At 49.4% G+C, this 18,213-nt stretch overlaps 1 protein-coding gene across 1 annotated transcript; it reads left to right on the top strand.

Moving 5' to 3' along the window:
- Positions 1-5,377: 5,377 nt before the first annotated feature.
- LOC103058553 (oxaloacetate tautomerase Fahd2a, mitochondrial) lies at positions 5,378-18,213 on the top strand. The gene is made up of 8 exons (XM_007436359.4): positions 5,378-5,534; positions 6,754-7,028; positions 8,139-8,355; positions 10,401-10,460; positions 12,637-12,796; positions 15,372-15,480; positions 17,066-17,153; positions 17,753-18,213. Exons 2-8 carry the CDS (start codon positions 6,760-6,762, stop codon positions 17,813-17,815), a joined length of 966 nt encoding a protein of 321 aa, XP_007436421.1. The 5' UTR covers positions 5,378-5,534; positions 6,754-6,759; the 3' UTR covers positions 17,816-18,213.

Raw genomic sequence — 18,213 nt, 5'->3', positions numbered from 1 at the left:
CCTATTTTCCCCACAACAACAACCCTGTGAGGTGGGTTGGGTTGAGAAAGAGCGACTAGCCCAAAGTCTCCAGCTGGCTCATGCAGTTGTAGCTGCCATTTTGACTTTTATGACCTCTGTAGACATGACTTTTATGACCTCTTTTATGACCTCCCCTGTAGACAGCTCTGCACTAGGATAACATTCCTGTTGAGCTGACTCCAAGATTCCTTTCCTGAATAATCTCCACCGGGTCCGATCCTGCTGGGTTCATGCAACGTACTTAGATCGTGCATGGCTCAGTGTTTCTTCTGGCACTTGGGCTTGTTCTATAGGCCCAAGAACTGTGGCTTCTTCACCCGGGGTTAGGGGTAAGCGTGTTGCACGAGCCCAACCACTGTGTGCAAAGGCACAGCATATTCCCAGGGCGGGGGATTGTATTGGAGAGTTTGTCTCGATTGCGCACTCATGACATCGGTGTTTCTCAACCTTGGCTGCTTGGAGATGGGTGGACTTCAACTCCCAGAGTCCCCCAGCCAGCATGCATGGACTTCAACTCCCAGATTTCCTCAGCTGGGAGTTGAAGGCCACACATCTTAAAGTGGCTGAGGTTTAGAGCACTGGTCTACGTGATAGTTCTCTATGGTAGAATTCTGATTAATACCATAAAGCTGTGTTTCTCAACCGTGGCAGCTCGAAGATGTGTGGACTTCAACTCCCAGAATTCCCCAGCCAGCCATGCTGGCTGGGGAATTCTGGGAGTTGAAGTCCACACATCTTCGAGCTGCCAAGGTTGAGAAACACTGCATTAAGTTAAGAGGGGGCAGGTCTCTTGGTGAGACCTCTTGACCAACGTGTGGTGGAGAACTTGGCTGGAGACACCACGAGAAGGACAAATCATACAAGACTAGATGAAGTAAAACCAGACTTTACCCCGGAAGGGGCTGAAAACGAAGCTAAAGCTTAAATATTTTGGACACGCAAGGAGAAGGTAGGAGCCTCGGAGAAGACCCATCTGACGGCATGAAAAAGTCTCAAGGGAGGCCAGCAGAAGACCTCCTGTCCTTGATGGCGCAAGCAGCAGCTTGTAGGATCTCCACGAAGCCGCCACCGACAGACAATCCTGGCAAAGTTAATGATGTCCAACAGGTCAGGAGTTGGAAGCCACTGAATGACCTAAAAACCCCCCTGCAGAGATGGTCCTTTCCACCCCAACCTCCTTGGCTGGGTTCACACGTGAGCATGGGCAGAGATGGAGTGCTTGTGGTTCAGCCTGTGTGTGAATCGGGCCATTCCCACATAGCATGCTCGCCCCAGCACGGCCACTGTCTTTTGTCCACCCGAGTCTGCGGTTGCACGAACGCAGCCCAAGCGACGCTTGCAACGTTTTGCACCAACGCGCATCCCTTTGCAAGGGCTTGCCATGAACTGCATTCGGACGTTCTCTCGGGAGCAATTACAGCTGCTCAGGGATGACGGTGGGGAAATTGCGAGAGCGCCGACTGGGCAACAGACCCGGACTTTCCACTCCTTTTCAACCTCCTTTTACAACAGCGCGGCTTTCCGCTTGGGGGAGCCCGAGGGAACGAAGAAAGAGGAGGATGCCGGGAATTGCAGTCTTCTCTTGCTCGGAGGAACTACAGAAAGCAGTGCGCATGCGTAGTTGTGATCGTGGCTTTCGCCTCATACAGCCATAGAGATAGATAAAGTGTAGAGCTGCCCCTGAGTCACAGTTACAGAACTCTTGAGAGTACAGTAGGTGCAGTTACAAGATATATAATAAGCCACATATATAGGGAAAGGATGGGGGGCAGAGTAACTTTCCCCCCCTGCTTTACCTTCTGAGAGTTGTAGGTGCTCAGTAGGGAATCCTGAAGGTCAGGTGTTCCTGGCCGTGTCTTTACGGCAGTATTTCTCAACCTTGTCCACTTTAAGATAGCTGGACTTCAACTCCCAGAATCCACCAGTGCAGCATCTCTTAAAGCGGCCAAGGTCGAGAAACACGATTTCTTCATCGTATTAATCAGATTTCCATCAAAAAGCAGTGCTTCTCAATCTGGGCAAGTTTGACGGGGGTAGACTTCGACTCCCCTCTGAGGAATCTGTTAAAGTCCATGCATGCTGGCTGGGGAATTCTGGGAGTTGCAGTCCACAGCTCTTAAAGATGCTGAGGCTGAGAAACAGGAGGTCGAGCCGTCACCCGGTGCAAAAGTTAAGGATGCCACAGTACAAATGGGAAGAAAACTGGGAGCCGCTACAGCAGCGTTTCTCCGCCTGGGGAACTTGAGGCTGGCTGGGAACTCAAGGCTGGCTGGGGAATTCTGGGAGTGGAAGTCCGCCCCTCCTCAAGTTCCCCAGGCGGAGAAACGCTGCACTGGAGCTTCTGCAAAAGGGCGACCGGGTTACCGCCCGCGCATCTCGGCTTCTTGCGACCCCGGCCAGGTTGCAGCCCGACCTCCGTGTCGCCCAGCGAAGGAGGGCGCGGTGCAGGGGGGCGCGGGGGGCGAGCCACCCGCTTCGGGGCTCAGCCGCGCCGCGCCCGGGGCGCCCCTCCCGCCCGGCCTCCCTCGCAGGGTTGTTGCTGGATCTCGGCGGGCGCCGAGGAGGAAGGCGGGGCAGCGCAGCGCAGCGCAGCGCGGCCGCAGCCTCCTCCCACGCCGGCGCTGCCCCCGATTCGGAGGGCCGGGGCGGCGGGGCTGCCCTCCAGGGAGGGGCCCCGGGGCCCTCCCCCGCGCCCCTCCGGCCCCCAGCGCCGCCCGCGGCCCCGCCCTCCGCGGCGCCCCGCGAACCGCTCCCTCGGCGCGCCGGGCGGCCACCAGGGGGCGCTAAGAGTCTCGCGGCTCCCCGGATTGGCTTGGACTGGATTGGATAGGGACGGACGGACGGAAAGACAGATGATGGATGGATGGATGGATGGATGGATGGATGGATGGATGGATGGATGGATGGATAGAGATGGATGGATGGATGGATGGATGGATAGATAGAGATGGATGGATGGATGGATGGATAGAGATGGATGGATGGATGGATGGATGGATGGATGGATGGATGGATGGATGGATGGATAGAGATGGATGGATGGATGGATGGATGGATGGATGGATGGATAGATAGAGATGGATGGATGGATGGATGGATGGATAGATAGATAGATAGGGATGGATGGATGGATGGATGGATGGATGGATGGATGGATGGATAGATAGAGATGGATGGATGGATGGATGGATGGATGGATGGATGGATGGATAGATAGGGATAGATGGATGGATGGATGGATGGATGGATGGATGGATAGAGATGGATGGATGGATGGATGGATGGATAGATAGAGATGGATGGATGGATGGATGGATGGATGGATAGAGATGGATGGATGGATGGATGGATGGATAGATAGAGATGGATGGATGGATGGATGGATGGATAGAGATGGATGGATGGATGGATGGATGGATGGATGGATAGAGATGGATGGATGGATGGATGGATGGATGGATGGATGGATGGATAGATAGAGATGGATGGATGGATGGATGGATGGATAGATAGATAGATAGGGATGGATGGATGGATGGATGGATGGATGGATGGATGGATGGATAGATAGAGATGGATGGATGGATGGATGGATGGATGGATGGATGGATAGATAGGGATAGATGGATGGATGGATGGATGGATGGATGGATAGAGATGGATGGATGGATGGATGGATGGATAGATAGATAGATAGATAGATAGGGATGGATGGATGGATGGATGGATGGATAGATAGATAGGGATGGATGGATGGATGGATGGATGGATAGATAGGGATGGATGGATGGATGGATGGATGGAGATAATAGGTGGATGGATGGATGGAGGATAGATAGATGATAGATAATAGATGATAGATAGAGATGGATGGATAGATAGATAATAGATAGATGATAGATAAATGATAGGTGATAGAGATTCTATCTATCTATCTATCTATCTATCTATCTATCTATCTATCTATCTATCTATCTATCTATCTATCTATCTATCTATCAAACTTGTCACCGCCCATCCTGTCGAAATGGCTCTGGGTGGTTTACCAAACGGTTAAAATCAATTAAAACTACAAAATTGCAATTACTATTCATGAATAGAAAATAAATAGATCCAAGAATAAGTGTATCCCGTCTCTCAGGGAGCGGCACCAAGGCGCCAGCCGCCCCCAGCCTGGGTGAGATTGTAAGAGAGGGATGGGGGGGGGGGGGAGAGACCAGACTTCGTTCAGCCTCCTCCAGGCAAATTCCCCACCTGTCTTCCTCCACCCACCTTGGCTAAGAATCCACCTTTGATCCCCAGCAGGGTTTCTCCACCTGCCCCCTTGAAGATGGGTGGGCTTCAATTCCCAGGACTTGCAGTGGCTTCCTCCAAGACAGGCTGGGCGTCGCCGGCTCATACAGGTGGCAGGGAGCCAATCAGGGTTCCTGGGAGAATCAAGCAGAGCCAGGCAGGAAGCTCAGGCAGGCTGAACCAGTCTCTTTGCATTCTAAAATTCTGTTTAGCACAGTCTGATTGTTCAAACAACGCCGTTAGACTGCAAAAAATCATCATCATCATCATCATCATCATCATCATCATCATCATCATCATCATCATCATCCATGGCTATTTTTATAAGAAAAAGCAAAGGAAGGGGCGAGAAATAAAACTACAGTACACAGAACTAGTGTTTACTTTACACCAGTGTTTCTCAACCTTGGCTGCTTGAAGATGGGTGGACTTCAGCTCCCAGAATTCCCCAGCTGGGAGTTGTTCACACATCTTAAACTTGCTGAGGTTGAGAAGCGCTGCTCTACACGATCGGTCTCTACGGCAGAATTCTGTTTAATGCCATAAAGCTGTGTTTCTCAACCTTGGCCCCTTTAAGACTGTGGAGCCCCCAACCATGGCTGGCTGGGGAATTCTGGGAGTTGAAGTCCACACGTCTTAAAGCGGCCAAGGTTGAGAAACAGTACATTAGAGGAAAGGGTAAGGAGAAAACCCACTTCTTGGGTGCCATCCCAACAGGGGTTCATAGCGGGTCCTAAACTGTGACGCTTTGGAAAACTTTTAAAAACCCACGGCTGGGTTCAAGCAAAATGCGAACCCCCATTGCAAGGTTTGCAGCGTGGTGCCCTGTGATTGCTTCAGGAAGCCTCAGCAAAGCAACTATATATTTATATATTCATTTATTTTTTATTATTTCATTTATTTTTTATTATTTCATTTATTATTATTTATTATTTTTGTTTTGTGCTATACAGAGGCCGTTTTCTGACTCCGACTGCAGCCGTCTATTACTGGAGGGTGCCTTCGATGCACGCGCTTTGAAAGCCTCCCGCCAAAGAAGCAGGTCCCCTCTGCATTTCCTATCTCCCGCGTCCACTCCCCGGAAAGCCTCCGACGGAACGCTCTTCCGGCTTCACGCGCCGCGGGGATACCTGGGAACTGTAGTCCGCCTGGCTGGCGAAAGCTGATGCAGCAGTGCGCTCGGGCGTCCCGCTGCGGCTTCTCCTCCCGGCGGCTCGCAGGTACGTGGGGAGCGGCGGCGCACGGACCCAGGTCTCCCCCCACCCAGGCTGGGGTGCGTGCAGCGTCCCCCCAGATTGCAGCTGAAGCTCCCGCTGCAGAAACAGGGGCGGACCCGGGACTGTTGCAAGCCAGCCAAACGGGGGTCCTGCTGAAGTCCACCCATCTTCAAGCTTCAACAAGTTGGGGAGGGGGTCGAATAAGGATTTAAACACCCCCCCCCTTTTGTTTTCCTCGCCTCGCCCTTCCTCAAGGTCATTTTTTTCTCCATGCACTTTGCCCTGTAAGGAAAGGGAGGGGTGGAAAAATGCACCCATTGCAAACGCTCGTTCGTGGGGAGCGGCTCGTTTTTCTGCGCGAAAGGAAAAGTTGGGGTCCGTTTTATCCCGCCTTCCTGGAATTGCATGATGCTTCCTCCCACCAGGGATGGATCCCGCTCTTTGACGCCTTCCTTGGCCACCACGAGGACTAGAAACTTGTTTTCTTCAAAAAAAGTAGCAGCAGTTGACGTTCCCAGAAGGGAACGGGGTAGTCCTGCCTTCTGCACCTGGGGTTTTGCAGCCCAACTCTGGAAAAAAAGTGTTTCTCAACCTTGGCAGCTTGAAGATGGGTGGACTTCAACTCCCAGAATTCCCCAGCCAGCATGGCTGGCTGGGGAATTCTGGGAGTTGAAGTCCAACCATCTTCAAGCTGCCAAGGTTGAGAAACACAACTCTGTATACCACAGAGAGGACTCTCAAAGCATATTTCTGATGTTCTCAGATGGAACTTTGCCCCCTACCCTGCTCTGCCTTGGGTTGACACGCCACACAGAGCCAAAGTTTCTTGACCAACCACAATTGGCAGACCATGGTTCACTCTGATACTGGTTATGTTTGCACAACACGCAGGGCCGAACTAGACCGCCGAGCCCAGGAGACGATTTAGAAGGGACTACTAGTAGAGTCAGGGCAGTTGAAGGAACGCTAGTGTGATGGAGAGGTTCAGCTGTTGGCCTAGAACTGGCGTTCAAGCCCATCGTCAGCTGTGGAAGCTCCTGGGTGGCTTTGGGACAACCGCTTTTTCTCAACCTAAGAGTGTGGTGGTCGTGGGGATAAAAGTGGAGTAAGCCGTGCTGTGGAGGCTGCCCTGAAGCAAAGGGAAGAAACACACGTGAGAACAGAGGGAGGGCCAGGAGACCCCAGGACCACTTTCTAAGAGCCCCCTTTGGGTTCTCTTCAGGTTTGGATGCGGTGTCCACTGCCAGGGGTTCTTCCTTTGGCCCTCAAGCTGAGCTGGGCTTGGAAGAACGTAGGTTGCAGGGGGATTTCCCAGCTGCGCGGGGCCATGAGGCTGGTTCAGTTCCATGCCAAAGGGTCAGCAACCGAGCCCCGGATTGGGCTGGAGGAGCGAGATGGCGGCAGTGTGGTTGACCTGAACGCTTTTGACGCATCCTTGCCCAAGACCTTGCGAGAATTCCTGGAGGCAGGGGAGCCAGCGCTTGCAGTTGCCAGAAGGTATGTGAGAATGGAACTACTGGCTGGTCCAGAGGAGAAGCAGGGGATGAAGAAGAAAGGTCTCAGTTGCAAGGCTGCCAGAACTTTTAAGGTGGCAGGGAGTAGAGGATGAAGCTGGAGAGACGGGAAGGGAAGTGTGGGGAGAAGAAACCCCTCTGGGATGCTCCTTGGAAGCCTTGCCCATATTCCCAGCTTCATCTACAGACCCCTTTCCAAAGTCACCTTTTTGGAAAGGTCTGTAGCTTAGCCTTCCGGCTGAAATGGAGCTTGTTACACAAATTTCTGCCCTTCCTACCTGTTGAGCAGGTACTGTAAGTTCCTTACTAGTGCAACTCTGTAGAAATATCACAATCTTCAGTTACACCAGGGATGTCTACAGGATGTGGTCCAAGAAGTCAAAATGGCAGCCATGACGGTGTGACCAGAGCACACAAAAACCAGGCAGAGCTTTGATTGCATCATTGCCATCGTGACCTTTTGGACCATTTCACGTGGACGCTTCTGATTCACGTCATCCATGATGCACCACTCTGATGGGTTTCCAGCAAGTAACCCTGGAGTCCAGGCTGAAGAGAGGGAACCCTTCTCGGGATTAGTGCAGTAGGTTTGAGAGAAGTTTCATATTATCATTCAGGATATGCAGATCTTGCCTTTCTCCTTAATGCGGTGAAAATGGAAGTCCATTATACTTGAATTTTATGCTGCCTTCCTGTTCAAAATAAGCAGAAAGGCTACAGAAGAAAATGAATGTGCAAAATAGAAAACTGGATGTGCAAAATGAGACATGGAAATCATGCTGGGAGGAATAAAATGATTGGGCTCCAAAGGTTTGGCGGAAGAGATGGGTCTTAGCTGCTCTCCTAAGACAGAGAGGATCAGAGGCATCTCTTGAAGGACTGCATTCCACAGGAGGGGAGAGATGAAGGAGAAGGGCCACATCCTGCATTTGTTGTGTTGTTTCTTACAGTGAAGCACATTTGGTAGATTTTGGGAAAGCCAAGATCCTTCTAACCCCATCTACCACATTCAGAAGAGCAGTTTCTTGTACCATCTGTGGTTGTCCTGCAGCCCCTGTTTGAAGGCATTGATGTTTTTGAGCTCCTTCCACAGAGCACAGCAATCTGGCTGTCCTTCTCTGCCCCGGTCTGAACTGACCCTCTTGGCTCCCATCACCAACCCAGATAAAGTGATCTGTGTTGGCATGAACTACGTGGACCACTGCCTGGAGCAGAATGTCAAGATCCCCAAGGAGCCAATCATCTTCAGCAAGTTCCCCAGTTCCATTGTGGGACCTTATGATGCCATTATTCACCCGGCGGAGAGCAACGTGAGTCTGTTTGCAAGCTGGGTCCTTTCAGAGAAGTGGTGGGAATGGTCTACCTGATATGGCTTCCAGGAGGTAGGGAGAAGCAATGTGGCAGGCAGAAGCTGGGATGGGTCCTTCCACCTGTTTTTTGTATACATACCAAATGGTGTCTAAAATAGTCAGAAAAGGGAGTTTGCAACTTTGGTGTAGTGGTGACTAGGAACAGGGAGACTGTGACTTCTGGTTCCATTGTAGGCATGAAACCAGCCAGATGACCTTGGGCCAGTCCCTCTTTCTCAGCCCTAGGAAGAAGGCCAGGGCAAGTCACTTCTAAAAATGCTGCCTAGAAAACTCTAGAGACATGCCCATGTAGGTCACCAGGAGTCAAGTATGACTCAAAGTCAGTATGAGAGTCAATCTGATCTAGTGGTGAAGGAGCTGGACCAGGAACAGGGAGACCATGAGCTCTAGTCCCATCTTGGGCACAAAGCCAGCTGGGTGACCTTGGGCCAGTCCCTCTCTCTCAACCCCAGGAAGAAGAAGGCCAGGGCAAACCACTTCCAAAAATGTTACCAAGAAAACTGCAGGGACTTTTCCAGTTGCCAGGAATCAAAGCTAACTTGAAGGGATAAAAAAAACCCAAAACAAATGTTTCCAGTAAGTACATCTAAAATCTTAGCCAACATTGCCTATGAAAACAAATTTCCGATCAAAGTTGCAAATCCCTCCATCTGGACGACCATCTCCTCCCACCCCTAGACAGCCTCCCTTGGATTGGAGGCCTCGGCTTGTTTCCCATCCACCTGAAGAAGGTTTTTGGACCTTCTTCGGATGGGGAGGTAGGGTTTACGGTTGGGAACGAGAATGGAAAGTCTCAGGGGCAAAGGTCTCCTGTTCTGGCCCCTCTGTACCCCTTGGTCCTTCCAAACCAGCTGATAATTGTGCTGCTGGATTTTGGTGGCAAAAGAATGTGATTTCAGGCAAGGAGAGGGCTTATAGGGGTTTCAAGGGTTGAAATAGGAGCAGTTTACCTTCCAGAGGCCTCTCCCACCATTATTTTTAAAAAGAAAAGAATTCTGCTGCTGAAAATTAGCCTTTTCCTGCCAAACTGGAATGCTGGGGACTGCTGATAGTTGTGGATTGCTCACCCTTTTCCATTATTTTGAATAGGATGAACTCACAGAAATGAGTTAAGTCTCCTACCTCTTGCTCGGGGGCTCCACGGGGTCTTTCTGTGTGTGTCAACAAAGTCAAGATGGCAGCCATGACTACGCAACCCAATCTTTGGTCCCTGTTTTACATGCCTTACCTGTGCAGCCTCCAGTCTTTTTCTATGGCAGACAATACAGGTAGTCCTCGTTTAACGACCGTTCATTTAACGGCAGTTCGAAGTTACAACGGCCTTGGAAGAAGTGCTTTATGACCTGTACTTGCACTTACAACCATTGCAAACCATTGGACCACCCTCTGCGGTCACGTGATCATGATTTGCAACCTTTTTTACAACAGCCATTAAGCAAATCATGTTATTAAGTGAATTCCAGCCAAAAATGTCCATTGGGGAAACTGGATTCACTTAACAACCATGCGATTCACTTAACGACCATCATAAAAAAGGTCATAAAGCTGGGTCTGGTCACGTGGTGACTTGCTTAATGACCACCCCACTTAACAACCAATTTTCCAGTCCCTGGCATGGGCGTTAGGTGAGGACTACCTGTATTTTCAAGAGATTCTTTTTCTGCAGAACAGTGGATGTTATAAAATTAAGTGTGAATGTCCTTGTTATTGTTTACACCCCTTGCAGCATTACAGCTATACTATTACTTAAAAATCTAAATAATTTGCATCAGCAGGACTGTTGAGGTGCTTCTCCCCTGGCTTGTATTATTCCCTGGGCTGTTTCTACCTTAGCTCACCTTGGACACCCCCTTGCCATGGACACACTCTCCTGCAACAGGTGGTGGGACAGAAATGGGGTGGATGGTCCTCTGCGGCCATTCTGGAGTCCCTTGGCCCTTTGGGCAGCAAGCCAGAGGCTCATCCTTGTGTGTTTCCTCTTCTAGGAAATTGACTGGGAAGTTGAGCTGGCCTTTGTCATTGGGAAGAAAGGAAAACACATCCAGGTAACTCAGAAGTTGGCAGGGAGCAGCTGAGAGTTGGCGTTAGAAAGTAGCCTTGATGATGTTTGTCTCCCTTCAGTTTAGCCACTCTCCAGCGTAAGGAGAGCCGTAGTGTGGCCCTGAATGTGTCTGCATGGGAGTAAATTCGTGCTATTTCTTCCTTAAAGGTACAGAGAGGATTGCAGCTGAATAAGGAGAAATCCAAAGGCCTGTTGTCCTCTGTCAGCATTGTTAGTGGCCTTGGAGCTCTGAGGCATCTTTTAACTTGAAAAGAGAAAGGTCTCCATGCCCTTGGAGCGGTTTGGTCTAATTGGTCATGATGAGCAGACAAGTGAAAGGGAAGAGAGGAAGGACAAGCAGATGTAGAATGAAGGCATGCAAAGACATTTAGGGCTTGGATGCATGGGGGAGCGTGCTATGGCCCCATGTGCTCCTTCTGATGAGCATCTAGTTGGCCCTGGATGGAACAAAAGACCAGTGGGGTTCTCTCATTCTCCAGCACTTTCTACTTTCTCCCCAAGACTTAAGACACAGGGCTTCAGTCTCATTAATGCTTCAGCTGGGATGACTGGAAGGTCAGACATCTCACAGCATGCTGAAGGACTTTGCCGTGGTCTCTAAATCCTAACAGGGTCAGCCCCTTGGAGTCAGATGGCGAGGTGGCCAAGCCGCACCATCTTGTTGATGGCCAGGGCAAAACCAGGGCTAAGTTAGAAGGTAGAGACTAGATCCAGATATGCTGGCAAGAAGGAAGGAATGGGAGAGTCTCCCAGGCCCCCCAAAGGAAGCGGTGGGGCTTGGGAGATTGGAGGTGGGGCTTAAGACCGTTTTGGTTCTGCTCCGAGGCTTTATTGTTAGTCCCACTGAAGCCATTGGTCGTGGAATCATAGTGTTGGAAGGGACCTTTGAAAGAAGCAGGAAAGGAGGGTCCTCTCTGCTTATCGATTCTGTTATTGTCCAGTTTGATACTGTCTTGATGTTTTATAAGCAGAGTTGGGTGCAAAACTGCTTTCAAAAATTTATTTCTGCCAATACATTTCAGCTGAATTTATTGGCAGAAAAACTGGGCGAAGGCATTGCCTGAATTTCTCCAGCGGAAGGAGAAATTTTCTAATTTTCTTTTGCCTTTGTGGTGAAAATGTTGTGGAGAATGAACAGCTGGTCTTCAAAGGGTGCTGGAGAGAGAAGTATGCCATAAAAGACAGGATGCTTATAAATACCCCTTGGCTGTTTTATCCGTACATTCATTCAGGAATATCTCGCTGGACCTAGGACAATGTCACCCGGATTCTCTTCTCTTTTGAAAGAAGAAATCAAAAGCTTTGATCAAACCGAGTGAGAATGGGATGAAAATAAATGTCACAGAGGGCCTCCGGCATGAGTTCGTAGTTCTGGCCACTTGCTACTTTGATTTATTTTAGATTAGCCTTCTCCAAATGGTATCAACTCCCAGAATCACAGGTAGGAGGGGAAAGAGAGAAGGAAGGAGAGAATGAGAAAATGTGCCTTTTCTTTTTTAAAGAACATTTCTATGTGATGTTAAAACTCTTGAAGCATTGTATTATTTCAATGTCGATTTCAATGCAGCCACATTTATATAATGTGGTTGAACATTACGAACACTCTATTATTTAGACAGCTTGAAGTATTGGGAATAAAAAAGAGAAAAGTAAAACTTCCATCCGTGTTAATTGCAATTTAGGGTGTCCACGTTACAAAACATCAAATGATTTGACTTTTCATCCGAAATGAAGTATAGCATAAGAAAAGAACCGCTGCAATTCACATCGAAGTATTAGTTCTGTATTAATAGTTTCGGTCTTGCGAATGCATGCGCTTTTCAAAGAAAGGGCAGGAGGGCCCCAGGAACAAAACCAGGCAGGTGACAGATGGGTGACAGGTAGGAAGCACCAGATCTTCTGAGCCTGGCCTGACTGGACAGAAGGGACGGGGCAGATGCTGCCGAGCATCTCGTGGCCACAGAGCCATTGTGGAGCAGGGGAGGGAGGAGGCTTCTGCCCAGCCCAGATTCCCAACTCCCTGTGCCCTGACACCCAACAGATGCCAGAGTCTCCTTGCATGAGATGGGCGGCTATATAAATATGATCAATCAGTCAATCAATCAGTCAATCAATCTTGAGGTAGAATATTTTTGTGGCCTCCTTTTCTTCCTCCCCAGGAATCTAATGCCATGGCCCACGTGGCTGGTTTTATGGTGGCCCACGATGTGAGTGCCCGAGACTGGCAGATGAGGAACGGGAAGCAGTGGCTGTTAGGGAAGACTTTTGACACCTTTTGCCCGCTGGGCCCAGCTCTCGTCACCAAGGACTCCGTGTCAGGTTTGGAAGCTGCAAGTCACTCTTCTGGCCTTCTTTGGGCCTCCTTGTTTTGCAAGCTGGAGCAGAAGATAAGTGGTGGGGCTGCAGTTGCAGGGGACTCTGGAGGATAGGGATTATCTGGGCCCCTGGCAGTCTGGGTTCAGACCTGGGCATGCAACAGAAACTATATTGGTTGTGGTTATGGATGAGCTTTGAAGGAGCTTGGATGGAGGTGACACAACCGTTCTTGTCCTCCTAGATATCTCAGCAGCTTTTGATATGGTGGACCACCAGTGGGAGATTGGAGTTGGAGGCATGGTGTTGTGGTGGTTCCACTCCTTCCTGAGTGGGTGGGTCCAGAGGGTGACAGTTGGGGGAGAGAGAGTTTGGACCCCTGGGAACTTTGTTACAGAGACCCTCAAGGTTCAGTCCTCTCCTCTGTCCTCTTCAACTTCTATGTAAAACCTCTGGGAGAGGTCATCAGCCAGTTCGTGGTGAAGTATCATCAATTTGCTGATGATACTCAGTTATGCAACTCCATCGCAGGCCCATTGGAGATGCGGGGGAGGTCAACCCAAACAGGACAGAGGGGCTGTTGATTCAGATGCCAACTAATTCCAGGACTGCACATTTTTGACTTGTGATGGGGGTGTGCTCTCCCAGAAAGAAGCAGGTTTGCAATCTGAGGGTCCTCCTGGACTCAGATGCCTGCTCCAGTTACAGCCATACCTGGAACAGGATGCACTGAAGACAGGTCACTCATAGCCTTGTCACCTCTCAGTTAGATGACTGTAACTTGCTCTACATGGGGCTGCCCTTGAAGACCACCCAAACATTTCACTGGTCTGGAATGAAACATGCTTAGCGGTCAATCCTGATACTGCCACATTACCCTTTTGCTACAGAGGTTGCCCTGGTTACTAGCGGGTTTCTGAATGGAATTCAAGATGCTGATCGCTACCTATGAAAACCTGTATGGGTAAGGCCTGGGTATGTGGAGGTCGCCTTCCCCTCTAGTTTCTGCCCATCCTACACAGGCCAGGGAGCACCTGCTGAAGGTCCCCACCTACCAGGAGGTATTGAAATGGTATGTGGGAATGACCTTGGGAGACGGGAGGAAGAGGTGCTGCCTAGGGAACAATCGGATGAGGGGGAGAACCCACAGCTGCATATCGGGCAGAGGAAGAAACTCAGAAAAGATTCTCCCTAACTGATCAGGCTGTAAAGAAGACCGCAGGAGATCTGTACTTTCACACTTGAAGATTCTGTTAATGTAGCCTTACAAGAAAGTAGAATTAGCTCATCTGGTCGTATTTCCTGTCTGGTCTACCTGGGAAGGCTGACATCAATCTTGCAAGCCCAAAAGTACAAATCTGGCTTTGCATTTTAATTGCATTTTCATTTTTTATTTGTATTTTATTTGGAACACTTAATTTCTGTAAGCTACCTAGAGTCCAGCTGGTTTTAGGAAGCAAGAAAAAATTTGCAGACCAGCGAAGAAATAAATAAGATGAGCCTGCCTTGATTGGGATCCGAGGGGTTAGCATGGGGGAAAGCGCTATGTAATTCAGTCTTTCTCCTTTGTATGCATTTTGGAGGAACATGACAGTAAGCAATTTCCTAGAAACAGAGTGTTCCAAACACCCACACCCACAAACACACACACACACACACACAGCTACCCACCCAAGCATACCTGTCCCTTGGCTTAATTTCTGGTGAAACATTTCTGGATTTAAAGACATTGTAGAGGGCGTCTGCTTTGCACAAAAATGTCCTCTGAGATGTTTTTGTAATGAATCTAGCCAGTGCGGTAGGCATCTGAGACCCTTGGCTTGGCTGGGAGAAGCAGAGCAGAAGGACCTTTCTTGAGAACCATTGCTTTCAGTTAATCCATCAATCAGTTGGCCAGCCAGCCATGCTGTACACCTAAGTGATCCTGTGGGCAAAATACTGAGGAAGCCAGAGGATCATCTCCAAATAAAAATGATCTTTCTAAGATTGGAAAGTGAGGCTTGGAATCACAGTGCCAAGTCATCTTTCCTCTTTTCTGCCCTGCAACTTCTCCCAGCCTGGTCTTCTCCTGCTCTCTCCCCACTTTCTGGCTGGCCTCCGGGGTCCTCTCCTGGCCTGGATGTTTCCCTTCCACTTCCTGCAACTGCTCCCTTCTAAATGCCTGGCTGTGCTTCTCCTCATTGGGCCATTGCAGTTGACCCAGAAAGCATCTTTGCTGGGCTGGGTGGTCAGAGGCCCTCAGTGCCTGGGGCAGCCCTCATAAGGGTGCAGATCAGCCAGGAGGGCACCAGAGGGCAGAGAAGGAGGGCTGCCCACATGGCTTGACTCCAAGGAGCCTGGGGACGCCCGCTTGGGAATGGCTGGAAGTTGCACACTGGTGATGTCCCCCTTGTGTTGTGTGCCGATTTAAATGACAGGCTCCCATACTTGCATTTGCACATATAAAGGTGCAGATTTCGTACAGGTCTCTTGTCCTGTTTGGAAAGTGCATTTCCTCTTTTGGTTCTGTTTTAACATTCCTGTTCTGGGAAAACAACGTCCCTTTAATTTTATGGCTCTATGCTCTCCTGTTCCTATCCAGATCCTCACAATTTGGGCATCCGCTGCCGAGTGAACGGTGAACTTGTCCAGAACAGCAGCACCAACCAGATGATCTTCAAAACAGAGGCGCTTGTCGCATGGGTTTCCCAGTGAGTGTTGCCCCCATCCTCATTCTTTGCAGTGACCTCGTAAGAAAGCCGCCCATGGGGGCAAAACCCAGCACAGGCCCAGGTTAAGGTGGCAGTTTTGACCTTCAGAAGAGGGTTGGGGTTCCACCACCGACAAGTTCCACTAAGTTCCACTACTTCTGCTAGAGCATCCTTCCCCAGTCTCGATGCTCTTTGGATATGTTGGACAACTCCTCCCGTTGGCCTTGTGGCTGGAAAGGATGGGAGTTGCAGTCCAACATAACTGGCAGGTGCCAGAGCAACATAAGAGGCATTGTCAGAGGGTGAAGAAGCAGAGGGTCCCAGCCAGACTCAGATCGCCATTTTCTCCTTTCCCATCTACACACAAGGAGTCTCTAGCCAGAATTTGGAATGCCTGGATCTCCTTCAGGGCCAAGTTTTGGAAGATACCTCTGTGGAGTTCAGGCAGGAAGCCATGTCTCCGTGAGCTCACATGCTTATTTGTTGCATTTTCTATTGTTTATCCTAAATGTGGCACTTGGGAAGTCTTGGGTTTTATAAAATGAGCAGCATAGTTGGGATTGAGGGAGCTGCATTTCTGTGAATATGCTGAGGTAAAGACAGCTGAAATCCTGAGAACTCCTAAAAGGAAATGTTGTTGCCTTCCCCAGGAGTAGCAAAGCCAATAAATTCTCGAGAGGAGGAAGTAACCTAGAGGCACTTCTCTCAGGGATGGTCAAACCAAGTCCTGGATGGTTCCTTGACCGTTCCTTCTGTAGCTATGGCATCAGGCTGTCCGTGGACGCTTTTTGAATGATATATGAGGAGAAGCAGTGAAGATGGAATGGTGGCTCAACTCATTTGCCTCCCATTCCAGCAAAGGAGGGCAGGGTTAGGGAATGGGCCTGGCGACACCACTGCTCATAAGCCCATTGCACCCCCTTCAATCCGATGCCTCCAGATATGTTGAACTATAGCTCCCCAAGAAGATGGGAAGATACGGTCCTAACGCATCTGGAGGGCATCAAGCTGGGGCAGACTGGCTTCAGCATGGATTTGTGGTGGTCTAAGCTACTGTCTTTACAGCTGTTCAACAGTTTTGGCAGAGTTATATATTGTTTGATTGAATTTGTAGCCGCTTGCCTTTTTCTTGAGAGCGCAAGGTGGCTGACAAGAGTTAAAGGTAAGTCCTCCTTGAGGTCAGCTTGATTCCTGGTGACTTTATGGATGCATCTGGGCAATTTCATTGGTGACAGTCAGAAGTGGATTGCCATTACTTTGAGATGGTTCTTTGACCTCAGTCTGGCTTACAGCTGTGGGATCTACTGGTAGAACCCTGTTCAGTTTTTCAAGACCAGCTAGACGCTGTCACCACCTAGCTGAGGTCACCCATAATTCTACCCTCATTACAGTAATCTTGTGAGAAAGATTACTGGGCTGAGAGTGAGTGACTGCCCCAAAAGCCGCAGGTAACCTTCCATAGTTGAGGGCTCTTAAAGCAGGATCTTCTTGTCCAGATGTGACATCTGAACCACTAGCTCTCCATCAGGCTGTTCTTGTTCTGCTAATTCTTTCTAAGTCTTGCTGTGCTTGATGTTCTTTGCAGGTTTGTCACACTGTACCCAGGAGATGTCTTCCTCACTGGGACACCACCAGGGGTTGGAGTTTTCCGGAAGCCCCCCACTTTCCTCAAGGTGACTGCTGTTCCTAGTTCATCAAAGGTTCTGGTCTTCTGCCCTTCTTGGAATGGTTTTGAGTGGAGTCATTTCTGGGATTTCTGTATTTTCTTCTCCCTCTGCAGTGTTGACATCAGTAGTCCACTGCTCTTTTCTGAGCACAAAATGGCACATCAGTTGTCATTCGAAGCTCCATAATCCAAGTCCTGCAGAGGTTGTAGGCCAGCCCAACTGCAGGATGCCAGGCTGCAAAAGGCCATTCTGAAAAATGTGCTTAGGAGTGCCGCTGAAATATCTTTTATTTCCCAATCGCTTTACCCCCCTTGCATGTGATGTACTGCCCCATTTTGGGAGGGCAGACAGGCAACCCTGTCTGGTTCCTGCAACCCTATATGCAGTTCTGAACTGGGAAATGTAGTCCAAACGGGCTGTTTTTCAGGACAAACTTTAGCATGGCCTTACATTATGTGTTTAGGACTTGAAGTGCGCATTGGGAGAGAGAGGTTTGAGGTAGATGAGGTCTGTGTGTGTTGGAAATTGCATCTTCCTGGGAGCGTGCTACCTGTTCTTGCAATTCATTAAGGGACAGGGCTGTTGTAATCCTGTTGTCCCGACAGAGAGGAGATGAAGTACAGTGTGAAATTGATGAGCTGGGAACCATCTGCAACAAGGTGATGTGAAGATTTTTCTGCTGCGTCCCTCCACGAAACAATCGGCTGGAGTTAAAATCCATGAGCACCTTCACTGATTCTAATCATGAGCGTAAATAGGAAGTTCTTACAATTCTGATGATGTCTCCTGGAATTACTTCTGCCACCCATCGCAAGCGGAGGTGGCCGTCAAGCTAAAATTCAGAAGCCACCAGCAATTTGTGGACATCTCAGTTAAGCCAAGAGGAGAAAGGCAACATGGGTGAGCGGTGCCCTTTAGTGATACCCATGCAAGTTTACACCCAAGCAAGATTATGATTTCTGGTGAGGTACCTGTGATGGACTGATGTTGGTGCTGGTTATCTCCTTTATTACCTGAAGGTTCTCCAGAAGGTTGATTCAGAATAAAGCAGTTTTTGACAAACTGA

This window comes from Python bivittatus, unplaced genomic scaffold (assembly GCF_059951505.1).
Source record: "Python bivittatus isolate LINGU-HERP-01145 unplaced genomic scaffold, Pbiv_v1 ctg000680_np1212, whole genome shotgun sequence".
NCBI lineage: Eukaryota > Metazoa > Chordata > Lepidosauria > Squamata > Pythonidae > Python > Python bivittatus.
Note: the sequence above shows the minus strand (reverse complement) of the source record. Positions and strands in the feature narration are given on the sequence as shown.